Genomic DNA, 21,192 nt, shown 5'->3' with positions numbered 1-21,192 from the left:
TTGTTGGAGATTTTTAGCTCATTACGACACCTATTTACTCCTCTGTGCGAAACAAGGTGATCTGTTTATAGTACGGATCAAATGCAACATCGGTTCAAAGCCTTTTTGCCTCGAGGATTTTCAATAAGCGATTAAATCGAGTTACGAGAGGAATCGAATATAATGCACCTTGTGAAAAAGTGCACTTGGCAACAAAGCTCTCTGGCTGGTGTGCTAATCACTGGTTGATTCGTGTTATATTGTTCTGAGTGTGGGGCGACCCTGGCGAGCTGTCTGCATGATTCTTCCTGTGGAGACAATAGATGTGAGCACAGAAATAGACTCAGGCCTCCTGACCCTCATTCCTCCACCCAACGCAGCACAACACAGCACAACACAGCACAGCCGGGCACAGAGGCGAGAGGTCGCTCCACCAGCCGGGTCAACTGGTGTCAGCTGAACTGAGATGTTCAAATAATCTTTATTATATGTTGGTTCAGGTTTTGTAACTTTGAAGTGAAACAAACAGGTTTTTATAAAACGAGGCTTTTCAGAAACTTGGGACGTCGTCTCAGGAGAAGTGTTTGTGTGTGTGTGTTGGAGTAAAAACGACGCTGCGAGAGGCGACCGACCGCATTCTTCTACAGAACCTGAGATTCTTATTTGACTTTGACAGCTGCAAACATGCTCTCGGCTGCAGAGAGGGACGAGACGAATGGGTGAGAGATGCAAATGAGATGCAAATGAGATGCAAATTACACGCTGCGTCTGAACCGAGCCAGTAAAAAGAAAATTAAGCAGAAATAAAGTACCTATAAAGTGTTCGCACGACTCTAAGTCACCCGTAGGTGTGAATGGTTGTCTGTCTCACAACAAGAGGGTTCCTGGTTAGAATCCTGGCTGGGGCCCTTCTGTGTGGAGTTTGCATGTTCTCCCCGTATCTGCGTGGGTTTTCTCCGGGTTCTCCGGTTTCCTCCCACAGTCCAAAGACGTGCAGGTGTTCGGTTCATTGATGACTCTAAATCACCCGTAGGTGTGAATGGTTGTCTGTCTCTGTTTGTCTCTATGTGTCCTGTGATAGACTGGCGTCCTGTCCAGGGTGGACCCCGCCTCACGCCCGATGTCAGCTGGGATCGGCTCCAGCCCCCAGAGACCCCGACAGGGACAAGAGGCTGAAGATGAATGAATGACAATAAATGTGTATATGATGCATCGATCTGGATCAATATACTGATTCAGTGATCCAGTGTCAGAGATGCAGAGTGGAAATACCTCATCTCTAACATGCACCTTTATTTTGAAATTCCACTTTATATTTATTCATTTAATAACGAAACGTGTTTTTATTTAAACGTCTGGAAGAGCTCAGAAGTAAAATGGTTAAAATCCTATTTCAGTTGTTTTTGTGAGTTGAAATCATCACAGGAGACGTCAGGATGTCGGCTAACGCGGTGTTGTCCAAAAAAATCCGTGATAAAGCTTCTTGTTTATGTGTCGTCTGTAGCCATGACGACAGACAGCCCTCCCTTTGTCTACCAACCCCAAATTCACTTCAATGTGAAACTGATTCAACAGGTCAGCAGTGACAGTGCACACACACACACACACGCATGCGCATACAAACACACACACACGCAGACGCACGCACATACGCACGCACGCACACACACACACACACATGCACACGCACACGCACACGCACGCACGCACACTCACACACATGCACACGCATGCATACACGCACGCACACATACACGAACAAAAACACACACACACAGACACACAGACACAAACACGCTGACACGCACGCACCAACACGCACACACACACACAAACACACATGCAAATGCACATGCACACGCACATGCAGACGCACACACTAACACAGATACACATACACACACACACACACACACACACACACACACACACACACACACACAGACACTTGAACACACACACACACACTGTCAGACTGATGAAATCAGACGCAGTTGCCTGGGAGAACTCCTCCTCCCTGCACGTCCCCTCTCTCTCTCTCCTGTGCTTGTTTATCACTCTCGGTCGGCCTTCGTGCCTCCAAACCAAATGTTTGGGCTGCGTTCACCAGCCAGCGGGCCGGGCTTCTCTAAACTCTCCGGGGTGCACGTTCAGTCCCAAAACTTCCTTTTAAGAAAACTCCCCACAGACGCAGAGTTGTGTGTGTGTGTGTGTGTGGGTGGAGGAAGAAACAGACAAGGGAGTTTTTGTTTGGAGGGAGAGGAGGGGTGTGAAATCTACACGTATGAGACCGCACTGATAAGATAAACAAACAGAGATGGTGTGTGTGTGTGTGTGTGTGTGTGTCTCTGTGTGTGTGTGTGTGTGTGTGTGTGTGTGTGTGGGGCATATCTCTCTGCCTCCTCCCTCTGATATCAGACTGTCCTCAAATAAAAGCCTTCAGTTGTACAAACACAGGAACTGGAGCCGGCCCTGAATTGAAACACACGAGAAAAACTTGTTTTTTTAAACATTTCCTCGTTTCTTCGGTGCGTTCCGAACCTGAACGCATGCCCGGTTTTGATTGGCTGGCTTATCGCCTCCGAGGTGAAGGCTGGGTGTGGCCCCGCTCTCTGATTGGACAGATGTTAAAAAACAGCTTTAACCGAACCTCGTTTGACCCCAAAGTGCTTTGTACAGCAGAAAGGAATTCAGATTAAAGTGAAGATAGAAAGGAGAGCAGGGCCGTGACCACGATTACAGAGTTCTAGCAAGACGCACATAGAAATACAATAATAGAATTAAAGATGTACTCCGTAAGATTTACAGCTATTTCATTGACTTTAAGTTAATATCTAAAACAGTGCTGATTGATCACATGACCCACTAATGAAAGCACTTGTTGCTGAACCCCAGATTGCTCCCTGTGCAGTGCATGGGTGTGTGAATGTGTGTGAACGGTTACATTAGATGGTCTGTAGATGTCCACTGCCATCAGTGTGAATATCTGTGTGAACGGGTGAATGTGACAAACACTGTGAAAGCACCTTGAGTAGTCAGAAGACTAGAAAGGCGCTTTATAAGCACAAGTCCATTTACCATTTGCTGCACACAGTTCAGAAACCAACTCTTAGGGCGCACTCACACTGTCGTTCTGTCCCGGGCCAAAACCGTTTTTTCAGCTAAAGCCTAGTGCGTTTGACCAGTGTGAGTGCACCCGTTCCGCGCATAACTGCAGACAGCTGGCCGTCCACGGCCCGCTTGGAAGAGGTGGGCTTTAGCAGAGCACGTTTGCACATGTACGAGCACGAGCGTACGCACGTGTACAAGCACGAGGCCTATGGCAGTAGCGTTATGTGCGCCTGTTGGGACATAGAAAAAAGAAGGAGGGACCATGCGCGGACATTTAACAACAACAACAATGGCGGTGAAAGGTTCACGTTGGTGTGATGCGGAGGTGGAGTGTTTACTGCAGATTTGGTCGATGAAAAGATTCAAAAACAGTCGACAAGACGCACAAAAACTCCGAGGTCTACGGAAAGATCTGGAAACAAAGCCACGCATCGCCATGACGTCATCAATGCGTGTGACGTGTTACGGCGTGATGACGTATAGGCAGCAAGAAGCATTTGCGCGAGGCCCAGGTAGTGTGAGTACAAACGGGCCTGGGGCGCTGGGGGAGAGGGAGGGGGGGATAAGTGCCCTAAAGCCCGGGTCGCGGTGCGGAAGGACAGTGTGAGTGCGCCTTGAATTGCACTGAGGAAACTTTGATTGGGACAAACTTGTGGTTGGAAGTTGGTCTGCTGGTCCACGACGAGACGACACCAGAGAGTTTTGGAGTCTTTGTGCTGACTGATAACCGTATTTTCCGCACTATAGGGTGCAATACATTATAAGGCGCACCACATTATAAGTGAATGAATCAATGAATGTCTTATTTTGGTAATCACTGGTTGGTGATAGAGGATTTTCCGTATGTTCTCACTCATCAATGATTTCACCAAATGTATTGTTCAGTGACTTAAATGCTGAGCATGCAGCCGCTATGTGACTGTTAAACTCCATCCTGTGCATTATCTGACAGGTTAACGCAGGGGGAACAGTAGCCCGGCAACGCTGGTGACATGAGCACCTGGAATAAGTTCTACAGTCATGTCTTGGCTTAGAGGCACCTGGGCATCCCTGCAGCCACAGCAGATACCCACACGATGCCTGCGCTTACTCTGTTTGTAAGTGTTTCTGTTTATGCACTGGTGATGGGGTGTGTGTGTGTGTGTGTGTGTGTGTGTGTGTGTGTGTGTGTGTGTGTGTGTGTGTGTGTGTGTGTGTGTGTGTGTGGAGTGATGATGGTGCTAAATACCTTTGGTGTGTTCTGTGGTATCTTTCTCTTTGGTTCAGTGGTAAATAAGTAGAAATGTTCTTTAACCAGGTTTAGCTTTCATGTGTGTTTAAAGGTAATTAGGGCTTTGTTTCTTTGTGACTTGCTTATTGTTTTTTATTCTTCTCCTCCTGTAAAAGTTTTTTTTACAAACAGGAAACAGAAACACGGAATTACCTTTACAGTTATGTTCAAAACCAATTTGCCGGTCCACGTCTGCCCCCACCGTTTCTGAAATGTCTCACATGTTCACTCCTTCCCACCATTGATTCAATCATTTCCCAATTCAGCGTGGATGACTGTGGCTCAGTGGGAGAGTGGGTTGTCCTCCATTTGAGAGATTGGTGGTTCGATCCCCACCTCCCCCGGTCCCCATGTCGCCCCCCGTGCTGTGCATGGGTGTGTAAATGTGGTGCCCACTGCTGTCAGTGTGAACGGGTGAATGTGACAAACACTGTGAAAGTGCCTCGAGTAGTCAGAAGACAGTAGGCACTATATAAGTACAAGTCCATTTACACCTTTCTCTGCTTTACACTTTTAACATCGCAGTAGTTCAGGCAGGCACAACATATTTTTCAGTGACTATTTTATAATTGGTAAGAACGCTAGGGTGCAACCCCTCCTGCAATTCCTCTTGTGAAATAAATATTTTAATCTTATTGTTTGTTGTGTGTGCTCAGAGTTTCCTGGTGGCCACCACACGCTGAAAGTGTGGACCTGGGACAGAAAACTTTACGCCCAAGATATGTCGCCAGATTGGGCAATTTGCCACGCAATTGGGCGGCTTTAGGACGGATCGTGTCGGCACAAAGTAGCTTGGGTGGTTTGACAAATACGTTGGCCTGGTTTGTCATAGTACTGATGTTTTTCTTATTCTGTTTTCAATATTCATTCAGTGGTTTCATTAGTAGGTCACATGATCAAACACCATTATTTTGTTGGATGCTAACTTGTTTTTTCACTCTGTGATAGAAAGGAACTTAGCAGACAAGTAACGAGATGAAAATCTTATGAATTATACGCGTAAGTGGCCGTCTGCAACACGTCATGTGAGCGGAGCCAAAGCACCAAATTCAAAGCCAAATCTTTGCACTTGTCAAAAATCTGAGGAATGGACCAAACATTTGACTTTGCTGTCGGACAAAAAAAAACATCGCTGGCACGGAAACACTGTTTCTCATTTACACACAGAGTCCTCAGATTTCTCGTCGCCCTCCGGGAGTTTAAGAAGCCCCCGTCCCGAGTATTTGCATCACAATGGAAGTCTACAGGAAGTGTTCAGAGATCGTGACTTCATGTCGTTTCCCTTTTTTATTCCGCAGCATGTGTCGGAAACATATTTTTGCGCATTAATCTTTGACTCTTCAAGTCATCCGACACGCCGCCTCTGTGGACACGCATGAGTGAAATGTATTGGGACACTTTTGGTAGAGAAGGAAGAAAAGCCCCTTTTGCTTCTTCGCTCTCTGTCACTGTTTCTTTCAGCGTGTGTGTGTGTGTGTGTGTGTGTGTGTGTGTGTGTGTGTGTGTGTGTGTGTGCGTGTGTGTGTGTGTCTGTGTCTGTGTCTGTGTGTGTGTGTGTGTGTGTGTGTGTGTGTCTGTGTGTGTGTGTGTGTGTGTGTTGGGGCAGAAAGAGAGATGAGTCTCTGAGTTCATCCCTTCGCTTCCTCCTCTTTGTCTTTCATGGCGCGCTGTGTGGGAGACAGAGGAGAGCGAGCGCGGGGGGTGTGTGTGTGGGGGGGGTGAAGAGTGAATGTGAAGCGGGATTGAAGATGACAGATAATAGTGGGGGATTGAAAGAGTTGCGGAGAGGATGTGGCGGTGGGAGATGAGGTGGCGCGATGCTTCAGTAACACCGTCGGCTTCCACCTCGTATCCTCTTTTGCTTTGACGACGTCTCCCTCCTGCTCCCATCACCTCGTCTCTCTCACCCTCTCTTCCATGTGAAATGGTGCCTCTTATCGACTGAGGTATTACGCATGCCTCATTTACATGTTGAAGAAGCAGTGTACCGGCGCGGTGAGGAGACGGAGTAGTTGCGTGGAGCAGCTCTCTATCCGTAAGCTGGTGGCATAAATCTGCCGGCGCTGCAGCGTTAGGGCTCGTCGGCTGAAGACACGGGGATCCTGGGACGTGTTCCCTTCCCACAACGTGACCTGAAAAAGGGCCTCGGCATCTCATTTAAGACCGCCTACGCTCTCTTTTTATACCAGGACTACTGCGAATTTGGGGAATAACTTTGATTTGGGGGGAAAAAGTGGCACTCATGATTATTGATAAGTGATAATTTAAGATAACGGATCATTCATTCATTCATCTTCAGCCTCTTGTCCCTGTCGGGGTCGCGGGGGGGCTGGAGCCGATCCCAGCTGACATCGGGCGTGAGGCGGGGTCCACCCTGGACAGGACGCCAGTCTATCACAGGACACATAGAGACGAACAGAGACAGACAACCATTCACACCTACGGGTGATTTAGAGTCATCAATGAACCGAACACCTGCACGTCTTTGGACTGTGGGAGGAAACCGGAGAACCCGGAGAAAACCCACGCAGACACGGGGACAACATGCAAACTCCACACAGAAGGGCCCAGCCGGGATTCGAACCAGGGACCCTCTCGCTGTGAGGCGACAGTGCTAACCGAAAGTCCAAACACTTCTGTATTAAGGCTCCATTTGATATGATTTACTTTAGATATGGCTCCATGTAAATCATATCAAATGGACCCTTAATACAGAAGTGTTTGGACTTTAGGTTAGCACTGTCGCCTCACAGAGAGAGGGTTCCTGGTTCGAATCCCGGCTGGGGCCCTTCTGTGTGGGGTTTGCATGTTCTCCCACGTATGACTCTAACTTTGTATAGGCGTGTTTGTCTGTGCCTGCTCAGTATCACATCCCTGTGTGTGTGTGTGTGTGTGTGTGTGTGTGTGTGTGTGTGTGGGGTGGGTTGGGAATATTTGTGCGTTATAAAAGACGGGCACTCGTCATTGATTATTGTTGTGAAAAAGGGGTATTTTGATGCAGCGCGTGGCTATTTCTTAGGAAGCTGAGTAGTGTCAAGATCCGTGATGGTGATCTGAAAATAGCAAAGGTGTGAACATGGATGACATGATTTGGGGTCCGGACTCACGTCACAGATCAGGTGACTTTGGATTTAACTTGACAAAAGGCCTGAAACTCGGCGTAACGGGACTCAAACACGAACGCCATGTGACTTCCTTTGGACTTGAGCCGTGTGCTAGGAACTGACCTGATATTCATCTCAAAGATCAGAAATGATGAGCAGCAGAAACTCTTCATTTTACTGACAAATGCACTTTGAATCAATCTGTTAAGACCTGTGTGTGTGTGTGTGTGTGTGTGTGTGTGTGTGAAGGGAGGGGGGGGGGGTGACTGGCAGTGCAGCGGACGCACAAATGATTCCTGTTACTATTTTAGGACTTGATATTGTCTCGACTTGACTCTCGACGTACGGTTTTGTGATGATCCTAGTTTGCGGCGTGTTCTGAGTGTGTTTCCTGTTTTATTTTGAAGTTCTCTCCTCTTGTGCCCTGTCCTCTTGTTTGACTTCCTTTCTGTTCTCCCCACTTCTGATTGGCGGCTCTGCTCTTATTAGTCCCACCTGTGTCCTCTGCCCTCTCCAGCTGCGTCTCGTCTGTGATTAGTCTTGTCTTTGTGTGCCCTGGTCCCCGGCTCTTCCCTTGTGCCTGTTCAGTAAATGAACCCGTTATATCTGAGAGTCATCGTCACCTGCTGTCTTTGGGTCCACCTACCTGCTTCAGCTGGGACAGGCTTAGTCTCATAGAGTTCTGTTCATGCAGCACAGGCATGTACATGTTTCTTCCTCTCACAGGACTCTCACTCTCCCTCTCCCTCTCCTCTCCTCTTTGCCCTCACGTTCGCTCCGCTGGGCTCTCACTCCTGCCTCGTTCAGTCCTTTCCACCATCCTCCTCTTCCTTTCTGTCCTCTCCCCTTTTTTAACTGGACCTCACTCCTCAACATGCTTTCGTTTCATAACCAGTAGTGGAGACCCTCGAGTGTGTGTGTGTGTGTGTGTGTGGGTGTGTCTGTGTGTGTGTGTGTGTGTGTGTGGGGGGGTTCTGTGCTGAACAAGCTATTTCAGGTTCATGTGATGCATTGCTGGGAGGTCACTGGCAGAGTTGGCGCTCTTCCCCCCCCCCTTACCTCAGTGTTTTGTTCTTTTGTTCCCTGACACAGTGGTGTAGTGGTTAGCACTGTCACCTCACAGCGAGAAGGTTACAGGTTCGAGGGCCCTTCTGTGTGGAGTTTGCATGTTGTCCCCGTGTCTGCGTGGGTTTTCTCCGGGTTCTCCGGTTTCCTCCCACAGTCCAAAGACGTGCAGGTGTTGGGTTCATTGATGACTCTAAATCACCCGTAGGTGTGAATGGTTGTCTGTCTCTGTTCGTCTCTATGTGTCCTGTGATAGACTGGCGTCCTGTCCAGGGTGGACCCCGACTCACGCCCGATGTCAGCTGGGATCGGCTCCAGCCCCCCTGCGACCCCGACAGGGACAAGAGGCTGAAGATGAATGAATGAACATTGTTCCTCTAAAGCCAAAAGAGAAACTCAATTTCAGATGCTTTGAGTATTTATATCATATTCTTATCATAACCGATGATGATGTAATGGATGAGGCAGACGTGTAAAACAGCGGATTATCTGTAATTAATCTGTCACCTTTGATTTCTAAGCTCAACCCTATAAAGGAGGACATTTGATGCAATGCCGTGCACATTAAGCGAGTCCTCCGTGAGAAGCCAAGAGTCATTGTGAATAATGATGCAACGACAGTATTTCTCTTCTTTGGGTTCAGTCTTTTCCATGCATGAGTCATTGTTTTCATCCTCCTTAATAAAAAGTCAAATTATGGAAATTAAAATCATTTAATCAACATGAACTTCAGCATTCATGTCCAGTACGTAGAGCTCACTGGGCACAACGAGCCACAGCGCTGCTCCACACAGGCCTTTGTTATCTGTGGCCAAATGTACACATTTAAAATAACAACTTTTCAGTGTTTTAGATTAAATAAAACTGAATTAACCGATTTGTCCGCAACAAACTCAAACAACAGTGACATTATCAGCAAACAGGTGCTTCTTCTTTAAACATCATTCATTCATTCATTCATCTTCAGCCTCTTGTCCCTGTCGGGGTCGTGGGGGGGGCTGGAGCCGATCCCAGCTGACATCGGGCGTGAGGCGGGGTCCACCCTGGACAGGACGCCAGTCTATCACAGGACACATAGAGACGAACAGAGACAGACAACCATTCACACCTACGGGTGATTTAGAGTCATCAATGAACCGAACACCTGCACGTCTTTGGACTGTGGGAGGAAACCGGAGAACCCGGAGAAAACCCACGCAGACACGGGGACAACATGCAACATCCAGCAGCAAACGCAGTTATTTGGGGTCCTGTTTCAGTCCTTCAGTCTAATATAAACTCTCCTTTAAGCCCTGTTTTGGTCGCCACCAACCGCTGATGGGGAAACGTGTCTCTTCACCAATTAGCCGCTAACGTGTGCCACTTGGGGCTCGGGTTTATCCGAACCTGTTTGTAACTCAAACACCCACCTGCGTATTGAAATAACGTTGATGTGAGCGGTGAGAGTGAACTAAATATTGAAGTTTCAAGCTGTAAAACCAAAGAAATTAGATCAAAGATGCTTAAAAATACAGTAGAGCCGAGTGAAACTGTAATATATAACATATATCTATCCATCTATTGGTTTGTCACTGCGGGCGACACCTTCCAGGTTACACATTTCTTTTACTGCCTGAAAACATCTGAATTTTACTCTGAAAATCCCGACTCGTGTAGCATCCTGATCAAATCAAGCTAACGCTGTTATCCGTCTACACAGAACAAAGAGCCTGGATCGCCACAGTCCTTCTGAAAGTCAATTCAAATATCCATGGTTTGTTTCCACCTCGAGTATTTTCACTCCTCTTCCGTTTCCATGTGATTAGAGAAGAAAACAACCGACTGAACGGGGAAAACATTGTTGCACTCATGCTAGCGTGATGGCTCCGTGCACCTGGGGCTTATTCTGCAGACTGTAGCGAGGGGGTGGAAATGGTATTTTTGTCCTTCTAAACGACCCGGAGGCAATTTGTTTTGGGTTAATTGTGCTACGCCCACAGAGGAAGATGGTGCAGATGAAAATAAGGAGATAATTCAAAATCGGAAATTGTTTTCTGATGTTATTAGTCGGACTAACCCTCCCCTGCTTTCTGTCTCTCTGTCCAGGATGAAAATGCGGCGGCACAGGGTGTTCTTGCTGTGCACAGTGGGCCTGTGCGTCATCTCCTTCCTCCACTACTACAAGGCCCTCCACTACGTCTCCCTGCTGCGCGAGCTCTCCGCCCCGTACCCCAACATCAAGTCCTTCATCATGGTCACCGGCTTCTTCTGGAGGGAGAAAGGTGTGGGCACGACCCCGCTCAGCCCCGCCTCCCCCGAAGAGGCTCCTCCTCTTCCTGCTTTCCGTCAACTGGACACCAAAGCTAGAGCCTTGGCTGTGGGGGGAGGAGGAGTAGGAGAAGGCGTGGGCCTGGGGATTGGGGGGGTCATGGTCGGAGGGGACGGGATCATTGGCAGCGCAGGGCTGGAGATGAGGTTGAGGGAGGAGCCGGCGCCCCCTCACCCTTGGGAGAAACCAGAAGAGAGCCTGCGGGGAGATACTCCGAATGAGGTGGGTCAAACTTTACTGCTCCATTATGTACAGTACACTGAGTGACCAGAAAAACTGCAATACAATAGGCCTGCAATAAGTACCACTAAGGGCGCACTCACACTGTCCTTCCGCACCGGGCCAAAACAGGTTTTGCGGGTAAAGCCTAGTGCGTTTGACCAGTGTGAGTGCAACCGCTTCGCGCATAACTGCGGCCAGCTGGCCGTTAACGGCCCGTCTGAGAGAGGTGAGCTTTTGTAGAGCGCGTTTGCACATTTACGAGCACGAGGCCTACGACAGTTCTGACGTAATTTATGTGCGCCTGTTGGGACGTAGAAAAAAGAAGGAGGGACCATGCGCGGACATTTCAAACAATGGCGGTGAAAGGTTCACGTTGGTGTGATGCGGAGGTGGAGTGTTTACTGCAGATTTGGTCGATGAAAAGATTCAAAAACAGTCGACAAGACGCACAAAAACTCTGAGGTCTACGGAAAGATCTGGAAACAAAGCCACGCATCGCCATGACGTCATCAATGCGTGTGGCGTGTTACGGCGTGATGACGTATGGACAGCAAGAAGCATTTGCGCGAGGCCCAGGTAGTGTGAGTACAAACGGGCCTGGAGGGGGGGACAAGGACCCTAAAGCACGGGGCGCGGTGTGGAAGGACAGTGTGAGTGCGCCCTTAAAGTCCAATGTCCAGTGTTCAACAGGCCAAACAAGAAGACAGACTTTGGCTCAGGCCGTGGAAATAACAATAATAAATAGGTTATTTGCATAAGCAGCTACATCTTAGTAGGAGTAAAGGTCCACACACATTGAGTCTGTATTGTAAAACGATATTAGGCACAGAAACCCTGCACACTGAGTCCGGTGCTGCACACAATGCTGTTGCTCCGTCTCTCGCCCCTGATCTCTCATTTCCTCTCTCCACTGGAGGCACCTGGCTGGAAAATAACTTTTGATGACTTGATTGATTGATGACTTTCAATTAAAGATGGTATGGTCCATGGGAGGGGCTAGGCCTTTAAATTGAGGGGTTCGACACTGCCCAGTCAGTCGGTGAAGGGCTGTGTGGCAGTGTGGACCCAAGTACTGTGAATATCGTTTTTTTTTACTTTCTGGTTGAAACGTTGAAACTCTGCTGTCAAGGGACAATGTTTAAAGGACATTTCATGTTTTTCTTCAAGTGGACTCCGTCTTGTAACCTTTTTTTGTCAACATTTTAAGGCTAAACCACCTCTTTTCCAGTCAAACTACCCCCTCACCCTAGGCCAGAGTGTGACACGAACCTTTTCCCAAAACTTTAATCATGGACAAAAGTTTTGGAGACACAGCTGGAGATTGTATTTATATTTAAACATGATCATTTCAGAAGAAAAATACAGGTTTGCAAAGACCTTCCTGTGACAAAAAGGGCATTTTATTTTGGCGGATGCTGCGATTGTAGGACTTGGCGTTCCCAAGTTTCCAATTTCATTTTAAAGTCTGTTCCCTTTTGGTTGTTTCTTGGTGTTGAAATCAGTCCAGGCTTTGAGCTGCATGGCAACTCATACCAGGTTTCTTTGTGTGGGGTCAACTTTTGTTGTTGTTTGTTTGTTTTGAAATTGCTCTGAAGTTGCGAAGAGCACGTTTCACAGTTCACAGTTTCATAGCAACTCGGACGAAAGCAACAGCATATTATTATATTTGTTACATGAAGTCTTTTATATGAACCTTTGGGAAGTCGTCACAGGTGTCAGCAGAGACATTAGTGTGGAAATAGTGGACAATAATAGAAGCAGAATCAGAATCAGGTTTATTGCCAGGCAATTTTCATTACAAGGAATTTGACTTGATTTGACGGTGCCTACATAAATATAACCATGAACACAAGCAAACTAAACATATGGCATTGAATTTTATATACATGAAATATAAGTGAGTGTGTTTGCATGACCAGTGCAGGTGGTAGTGTGCAAGTTAGTGTCCAGTGAAAAGGGGGTGGGGGGTGGGGGGTGTTAATATAACACCTGTGATTTGGGTACGTTAATATAACGTATGAGTTCCAGATGTCGTTAATATAACAAGTGACCGTTAAGTGTCTTTAACAGAATTCCAAAGCCTGATGGCAGAGGGGAAGAAACTGTTCTTGTGGCGGGAGGTTTTGGTCCTGATGGACCGCAGCCTCCGTCCAGAGGGGAGAGGTTCCAACAGATAGTGACCAGGGTGGGGAGGGATCAGCAGCGATCTTCCCTGCTCTCCTCAGGGTCCTTGAAGAGTAGAGTTCTGGGAGAGAAGGGAGGTTGCAATACAAAACACTACATGTTACCCCCACCTTTATTTTAGCTACAGTCCAGTTCATCAACGACAATGACGTGTTTGGTTACAGGCCTTCTTTGAATGGAGGTTGCCTTAATACACCTTTCTCTCTTTGTCTTCCAGGAGAGAGCTGAAGACCACTTGAAGCAGCGGGACCCAAGCCAACCAGCCCAGCCTGCCGGGCCTGACCTCCCGGAGGCGCCATTGGTGCGAAAAGAGCACCGGGACACGTTTCACAAGAACCAGTTGCCTGACCCCTCAGAGACCATGGGAGACCTCCACACCCGCACTCACAAGCTTCAAGAAGACAAGACACCTTACTTTGTCCGAACCAAAGCGGGAGCCCTTTGTTTCAGGCAGGGGACGGAGGTGGCCACCCAAAAGGAGTACTCTGGGAAATCAGGGGGGTCAGTGGCAAATGGAGCTGGGGATGGCGCTCGAGCTGCTGGGCAAAGGAAACCTCTGGAGATCCAGCAGCAGCAGCCCACCACAGCTCCGAAAGTCAAGGCCAGGGCCAGGGGCAATGGGAAGCGGCTTGTCAAGTGTGTTTGTCGGCCGGGGTGGCACGGACCTTATTGTGGGGTTCCCACCATGGTGTACCACTCCAATCTTCCCACCAAGGAGCGGCTGACGCCCCGAGAGACCCCGCGGAGGGTGATCAACGCCATCAACGTTAACCACGAGTTCGACCTGCTGCACGTGCGCTTTCAAGAGCTTTCCCAAGCAGTCGATCTGTTCCTCGTTTGTGAATCCAACTTTACTGCCTATGGCGATAAGCGGCCTCTGGGGTAAGACACCTTCTTTGTGTGTGTGTGTGTGTGTGTGCGGCGTGCATGTGTGTGTGTGTATATTATATAAGCCTTTAAGGTCATGGTATAGCTGAGCTGTTCTGCGACCATCAGAAGACGGATCTTTGCACGCTCAGCAAACTTTGAGATGGATTAAAAAGGTAAAAGAATATGACACAATGATGGGACTTGTATTGCGGCGCAGTAGAGTAACCATTGGTCGTGTCATCATCAGATATAGATGAACTTCATTCAGGCTCAATGGAGGAGCCTCTTTTATGCTCCATTTTCATAATAATGGGTTCAAAAATTGCACAAAATCCCAATTGTTTTGCCGAGCTTTAACACTGCTGGTGCGTTGAGTAGTGACAGCTTACAGTTTGTGTTTACAGGCAACCTTCATGCCTTTTAAGTACCAGTGCGCTGAATTACAATTACAATGAAGTTCCTCTGGCAACGACATGAAATGCCTCGGGAACAATTTTACAGCCGATTATGACAAGAGCCGCATGATTGACTCTGCGTGCAGCCTCGGAGGGAGAGATTGGTGTGTTCAATCATAGGATGTGACACTGCATGAAAGTGGTTACATTCAGCGAACAATCTCTCTCGCTATGCACATCAACAGGTTAATTGAGTTGTTCTTCCAGTCAGTTTTGGTGTGTGGACAGTGGGTTTTGTGTACTGAACGGACAGATTCATGAAACAAGACCCCCTTTTACCTGTCGGTGACCGGTTACCCTTCAACTCTTTGCCAATGGTGACGCAATCTACGCAATTTGGATGTGGTTCTGTTTTCTTTTACAGGCAGCATTGGTTTCCACTCTGTTCTGTAAAGTATGGAAATCAATAAGTCGTTATGTAGTCCATCTCATCGCTCATCTAGTCTCTGTAAATGTATGTTGACGTCATATTATGGTTGCGTGGTGATGCAGTTCAAAGTTACCATGCCTAGTTCTCTTGGAAGGGAATGGTTACCTTTACAGGGTTTTACACCTAAAGGTATTACATGATTTTTTTATTTCTGCTTTTTCCTGTTCAAAATATTAGATACATGCAGACTTTACATATAAAGTCTCCCTGGACGCCTCCCTAGGGAGGTGTTCCAGGCACGTCCAGCTGGGAGGAGGCCTCGGGGAAGACCCAGGACCAGGTGGAGAGATTAGATCTCCACACTGGCCTGGGAACGCCTCAGGATCCCCCAGTTAGAGCTGGTTAATGTGGCCCGGGAAAGGGAAGTTTGGGGTCCCCTGCTAAAGCTGCTGCCCCCGCGACCTGACCCCCGATAAGAGGCTGAAGATGAGATGAGATGAGACTTTACAATCTTGCATCAACATGCTTGTGCAAGTGCATGTGCATCCTCGTGCCTGTTTGGGGAAGGGTCATCCCGATGTTCCCCGGTCTCATAAGCCTCTGCCTTCGCTAATTTAATTCAGCATTTAGTTGGGGTTAGGGGTTACAGTCAGGGTTAGGGGGTAGTGTTAGGGTCTAGATAGGCCTATTTGCTGGTCAATGGCACTGATTGTGGAAAAAATAACAGGCCGGGGATTATAGGTACACTCCCTTCGGGGACCTGCTCATGAAAATGTGTCTTTCATAGTAGTTGGAAACTCTACAAGGTGCCTTTTTAAATGCAGTAGTATTTTAAATGTTGCACTGTTTTGCTGAGGAATGGCAATCTAACCTTGACGAGAAAGAATGGTAATAATAAAGTCTACTTAGCTGATAGGCTACCATATGAAAAGGAATGGAGACTAATGACTACCTGAAGTGGGGTCAGATACACCCAGGCTAAACAATGGAGAATAGCTAGCTTTGATGTGATGTTCCTCTATAGTAGCACACACATTCATGGCACTATAAGTCTCTTTGGATCTAATAATTCACTAAATGGCATTTGTGATGTCATTTCCCCAGTTTCCTGCGGCGCCTCCTCAATGGTACATACGACTACATACGTCACAAGATCCTGTACGTGTTCCTCGACCACTTCCCAGAGGGCGGTCGGCAGGACGGCTGGATCGCTGATGACTACCTGCGTACCTACCTGACACGCAACGGCTTGTCCAGGGTGGTGGGCATAAGATCGGACGACGTCTTCATCATTAACGACGCGGATGAAATCCCGGCGCACGAGGGCCTCCTTTTCGTCAAGCTGTTCGATGGCTGGACAGAGCCGTTCGCCATCCACATGCGCAAGGTAGCAGCAGTAACTGTGTCATGCAGCTTTCTTTGTAAAGAAAGGAAAGAAAAACCATATTTCTGTTAATATTTCTGGTTTCTTCTCTCCCCTATTTCCAGTCACTGTATGGATTCTTCTGGAAGCAGTTTGGATCTCTAGAGGTGATATCAGGCTGCACGTTGGGGATGCTCCACGACGTCTACGATGGCGACGGTATCAAGCTCCGCCGCCGCGAATACTACACCATGCCGGGTTTCCGTAAGTACGAGAACGACACAGGCCATATCCTGGTGCAGTGGTCGGTGGGCAGCCCCTTCCATTTCGCCGGGTGGCACTGCTCCTGGTGCTTCTCGCCCGAGGGGATCTTCTTCAAGCTGGTGTCAGCTCAGAACGGAGACTTCCCGCGGTGGGGTGACTACGAGGACAAGCGTGACCTCAACTATATCCGCGATCTGATCCGGACGGGGGGCTGGTTTGACGGCTCCACGCAGGAATACCCCCCTGCGGACCCCAAAGAGCACATGTACGCCCCTAAGTACATGCTGGAGCACTATGACAGGTACCGCTACCTCCTGGAGAACCCTTACATCAAAGCGTCCAGACTGAGTGAGGGCTAGTTCAGCCGGGAAAAGATACATGAAATAACTAATGGGACCCATGTGAGGCCTCAACGTTGAGTTTTGGGCGACGGGACGGTACTGATGAACTACATCTCTCCTTGGAGCGATACCACATGTATCTCCGCCAGGCAGCACTGACGTTGCAGGGACTTCAAATCTCTTAAAAACCATTATTTCGGGGTCAAAAAAGGGAACACAACCATGGATTTACAGAGATCATTGCAAGGATACAACCACTGGATTAAAAAAAATCATAGATTTCCTCATTCCTCCCTTTTTTGGGGGGAGGAGCCAAGCTATCTCTCATTTTGTCACCCCTCCCCCGTCCTCTCCTGCGTCACCCCGAGCCGATTCGACGCGCCCGCTGTCTGAAAGAAAGAGGCCGCTTCGAAGCAAAAGGGATATTTTTTCAGCCGCGGGAAACCGTGGAGGCAAGAAACTCGGAAGTGAGGGATTGTTTCTTGTTTGTTTCTTGTGTTTACTAAAGTTCACGGACCGGCTGACTTCCCCACCTCACTCTCCCTCCTTCAGATGTCTTCCTGTCATGTTTGGTGACCTCTGTGCAGACGCAGACACGTTCAGATATCACGTTATTCTTGGGTCTCGGTAGAAAAAGTATAAATCCTCTCGAACCCCCGCCGGAGTACCCACTGCCAAATGAAAACGAATGACTTCATGGAGTTGTCTCAGCTCATCCGTGTACTCACACTCATCCTCATGCACCTTAGACCTGCCTGTGTGTAATAAATGTGTGCGTGCGTGTGCGTGTGTGTGTGTGTGGGGGGTCTGTCTTTGTATCGTATTGCCAGGTTTTGGTCTGTGAAGCGGGGAACAAGATCAGGGAGAGGAAACAGAAAGCGGAAGAGAATCAGTGGGGGGAGAAGAGAAAGACCGCGAGATGGGAAAACAGAAGGCGAGAGAGAAAGGAGAGTAATGAGGAAGAGAGCTGCGATGAAAAGGAGAGAAAGGAGGCTCTCTCTGCGTTCCCCTTTCCCACAGTGTCTGCTGACGCACGAGTGTTGCAGGGATGAGCGTGCAGAATGCGTGCGTCCCTCGGCGCCTACACACACGGCTCTGAATAAATCATGCCCCGTCGACGGTATCCGAGACGGATGAGACTCGCTGCCATTGTTCGTCCGATGACAGCGATCGAGAGCAGTTTGGGAACGATCGCCCTTCAGTTTTGCGTCTTTTCCGTCTACCCAGCAGCTGAGACGACTTTGTTTCCTTGGAAACTAAAGTATGTGAGAGAGAAGCCGGGATGAGGGGTTGTTAACATGAGTGGGTGGGTTCACATCAGGCGAAGGAATTGCAGCGTTCAAACGAGGTCAACGCAGACGCAGAGTTCCCTCAGTTAAATTTTTCCTCAGCTGTCAGTCGCCCACGCTCTGAGAACGACTCTTCCGCGCTTCTTCTGTCTTTTAAGCGTCCTGTTTACCTTTCTTTCCTGTTGATTTCATGTGAATCCTCATTAACAAGGCATAGTTTTCCTCTCCTCAATTCAATTTTTAGACTCTCTTTCTCTACACCGTCCCCTTTTCTGTCAAAACAGTGGTGATCTGCACCTCTTCCTCTGACTTTCCCTCACCCGCGAAGAAGCGTACACACACTGGCTCTCACTCTCCCTTTAGGGTGTGTATCTACTTCCTCTTAATCCTCACAAGAATGTCTCTTTTCAATAATAGGGATACATTTATCCTCTCCCCTTGTCTCGACAGGACAGGACAAGGTAGGGCAGGGCAGCTGTTACCGTGGCGATGCTTGATTGTCTGAACATTTAGGCATGAGCGCTCATGCCTCTTGCCATTTTCCTCGCCACAGGCGGCTGTCGATGTGGCTCGATGCCTAAATCCCCACCCTATGTCGTTGAGCAGGAGTCGGTGATGTTTTGGCCACTTCGGGAGCACAGTTTGTCGGTGGGTGTCCCATGCGGAGGCGGAGGCCAGCGGAGGCCCGGGACTCGGTCTTGTCTCGGGAAAGGGAATCACAGGAGCAGTTAAGATGGAATCTAAACATGCAGCAGACAGACGAGCACAAGTCAAAACAGCGAGCGCATTGGCGCTTTCTTGTAATTGCAGATTGACTGCATCCACCATCTGCTTCTTCAACGCCTGTGTGGGCTTCACAGTTATTGTTTACCTCAGCATGAGGCACGATGCTGTTTGATATGCGCCTCAAGAGGAACATAAAAAAACATATTAGGGAGGAAAAAAGTTGCTGAAGACTGATAATTTTTAAAACCTGCAGGCAAAAGTTTGATATTGTAGCTTTAGGCCCTGTGTATACGACAACGCTCGAGGGTGAAAACCACAAAATATTTGATCAGATGTGCCTTTCGTTTAGACAGTGACAGCGTCCCCCCCCCCCCAGAGTGTAAAGGTTAAAAAGGCTCCAGCGTTGTGTTTGCGTGTAAAGGTAGAAACACCAACGTGAGCTCTGATCTGCTCCAGCGTTGTGTTTGCGTGTAAAGGTAGAAACACTAAAGTGAGCTCTGATCTGCTCCAGCGTTGTGTTTGCGTGTAAAGGTAGAAACACTAAAGTGAGCTCTGATCTGCTCCAGCGTTGTGTTTGCGTGTAAAGGTAAAAACGATAAAGTGAGCTCTGATCTGCTCCAGCGTTGTGTTTGCGTGTAAAGGTAAAAACCCTAAACTGAGCTCTGATCTGCTCACGCTGGCTCACGTGGCGTAAACGTGTGTCCGTAACATCCGTGTGCAGAGTTCAGGTAAACAACAACAAACATGTGGGACTGTTTCCATCAGCGGGACGTTCAAGTGTCCTGGGTGGAGCCGAGGCGGTGGGAGGCTGCAGACCGTGCTGCAGATCCCCGTCACACTGTACGGCGTCCTGCTTCTCCGCTGTTAGGGAGAGAAGGAGAAGGACGTTTCTACGCGTGCACCAGCTCTGGGTTGTGTGGCAGCGCTTCACAGCTCCACCTACACACCTGACGTGCACGCTACACCCAATTTACACACGTTTGCGTCACCGCGTACACACAGTCCCCCCGAAGGCGCTCGTCTACACGCGGAATAAAAAGGGAGAATGCAACAGCACTTTTGCGTTACCTTTCTAGACCGTCTTCGTCTGAACAAGACACTTACACATATCCTCTAAATTCGGACGGCCTCCAATGCTCCTTTTCCCCACCTGTTTCGCCTTAAAGTGTCCTTGAGTAAGACGTTAAACCCCAACACCCTCACGTATCTTTTCGTCCCTTTGAACATCATCAGCTAAACCCCTACGGTGTGTGACGAAAGCTTCGGTGACAGAATAGGTTCAAAGCTGAGATTTTGGGAAACTAGTGTGAGCGTATCCGTGTACGACTCGCCGGCTCTTCACCGCCGTGAGCTCACAGCGAGAAAAGCAGATTAACCAACGGGCCGCTGACAGTCGTGTCAGGCCTGTGCTGCTGCTGCCTCGGTTGGCGGCGTGGTCTGCGGCGACAGCTGTTAGGGGTTTGGTGTTGGCGTTCAGAGCCAAACTCCCATCCAACCCCAGAAGGGCTGCGGGGAAACGAGCTTTAAATAGGATTTGACATTATAGGAAAGAGGAGACGACAACAAAGCTGGATGTGTTGTGTTCTGTTGTTGTCATTGTTGCTAAATTTCCTTTCTGATAGATGGATTAAAAATGAATCAGACGATGAATTCAGAAGAGAAGAAGGAAACTTGAGTCCGTGGTAAACAGTGGTTATTGTATATTTTCAGAGATGTTAAATCACGAATGCAGGCAGTCATCCAAAATGGACGATTGTAAACAATTTGGGATTAAATTGCTTTATTTCATCCGTTCTTTTGGGCGGGCGACACGGTGGTGTGTTGGTTAGCACTGGCGCCTCATAGCGAGAGGGTTCCAGGTTCGCGCCTCGGTCCTTCTGTGTGGAGTTTGCATGTTCTCCCCGTGTCTGCGTGGGTTTTCTCCGGGTTCTCCGGTTTCCTCCCACAGTCCAAAGACGTGCAGGTGTTCGGTTCATTGATGACTCTAAATCACCCGTAGGTGTGAATGGTTGTCTGTCTCTGTTCGTCTCTATGTGTCCTGTGATAGACTGGCGTCCTGTCCAGGGTGGACCCCGCCTCACGCCCGATGTCAGCTGGGATAGGACCCCCCCCCCCCCCCGCCCCGCGACCCCGACCCTGGGATAAGCGGTTTAAGATGAATAAATGAATGATTTTTTGGCGATTTCTTGTCCAAGCCTCAGAATTAATCTTTTAAAAACTGCTTCCTGAGCTTTTATCTCTGAACCTATTGTTTATGGCTCTGACGTTAAT

The 21,192-nt window shown here is 48.5% G+C and overlaps 1 protein-coding gene across 3 annotated transcripts in view; it reads left to right on the top strand.

Moving 5' to 3' along the window:
• mgat3b (beta-1,4-mannosyl-glycoprotein 4-beta-N-acetylglucosaminyltransferase b) overlaps positions 1 to 20,841 on the top strand; it is an 86,559-nt gene extending 65,718 nt beyond the window's left edge. For 2 of the 3 annotated variants that reach the window (XM_083923735.1, XM_083923736.1), the window contains exons 2-5: positions 10,615 to 11,059; positions 13,461 to 14,125; positions 16,043 to 16,325; positions 16,427 to 20,841. In XM_083923735.1, the coding sequence (XP_083779861.1) occupies positions 10,615 to 11,059; positions 13,461 to 14,125; positions 16,043 to 16,325; positions 16,427 to 16,924 (1,891 nt within the window). In that variant the 3' untranslated portion in view covers positions 16,925 to 20,841. Of the gene's footprint in view, positions 1 to 4,042; positions 4,188 to 10,614; positions 11,060 to 13,460; positions 14,126 to 16,042; positions 16,326 to 16,426 lie in introns of all 3 variants that reach the window. The other variant, XM_083923734.1, reaches the window with a different exon arrangement.
• The last annotated feature ends 351 nt before the right edge of the window (positions 20,842 to 21,192 follow it).

The sequence above is a fragment of the Echiichthys vipera genome (assembly GCF_963691815.1).
Source record: "Echiichthys vipera genome assembly, chromosome: 2".
NCBI lineage: Eukaryota > Metazoa > Chordata > Actinopteri > Perciformes > Trachinidae > Echiichthys > Echiichthys vipera.
The sequence above is the reverse complement of the archived record's forward strand: the minus strand, read 5'-3'. Positions and strand labels throughout refer to the sequence as shown.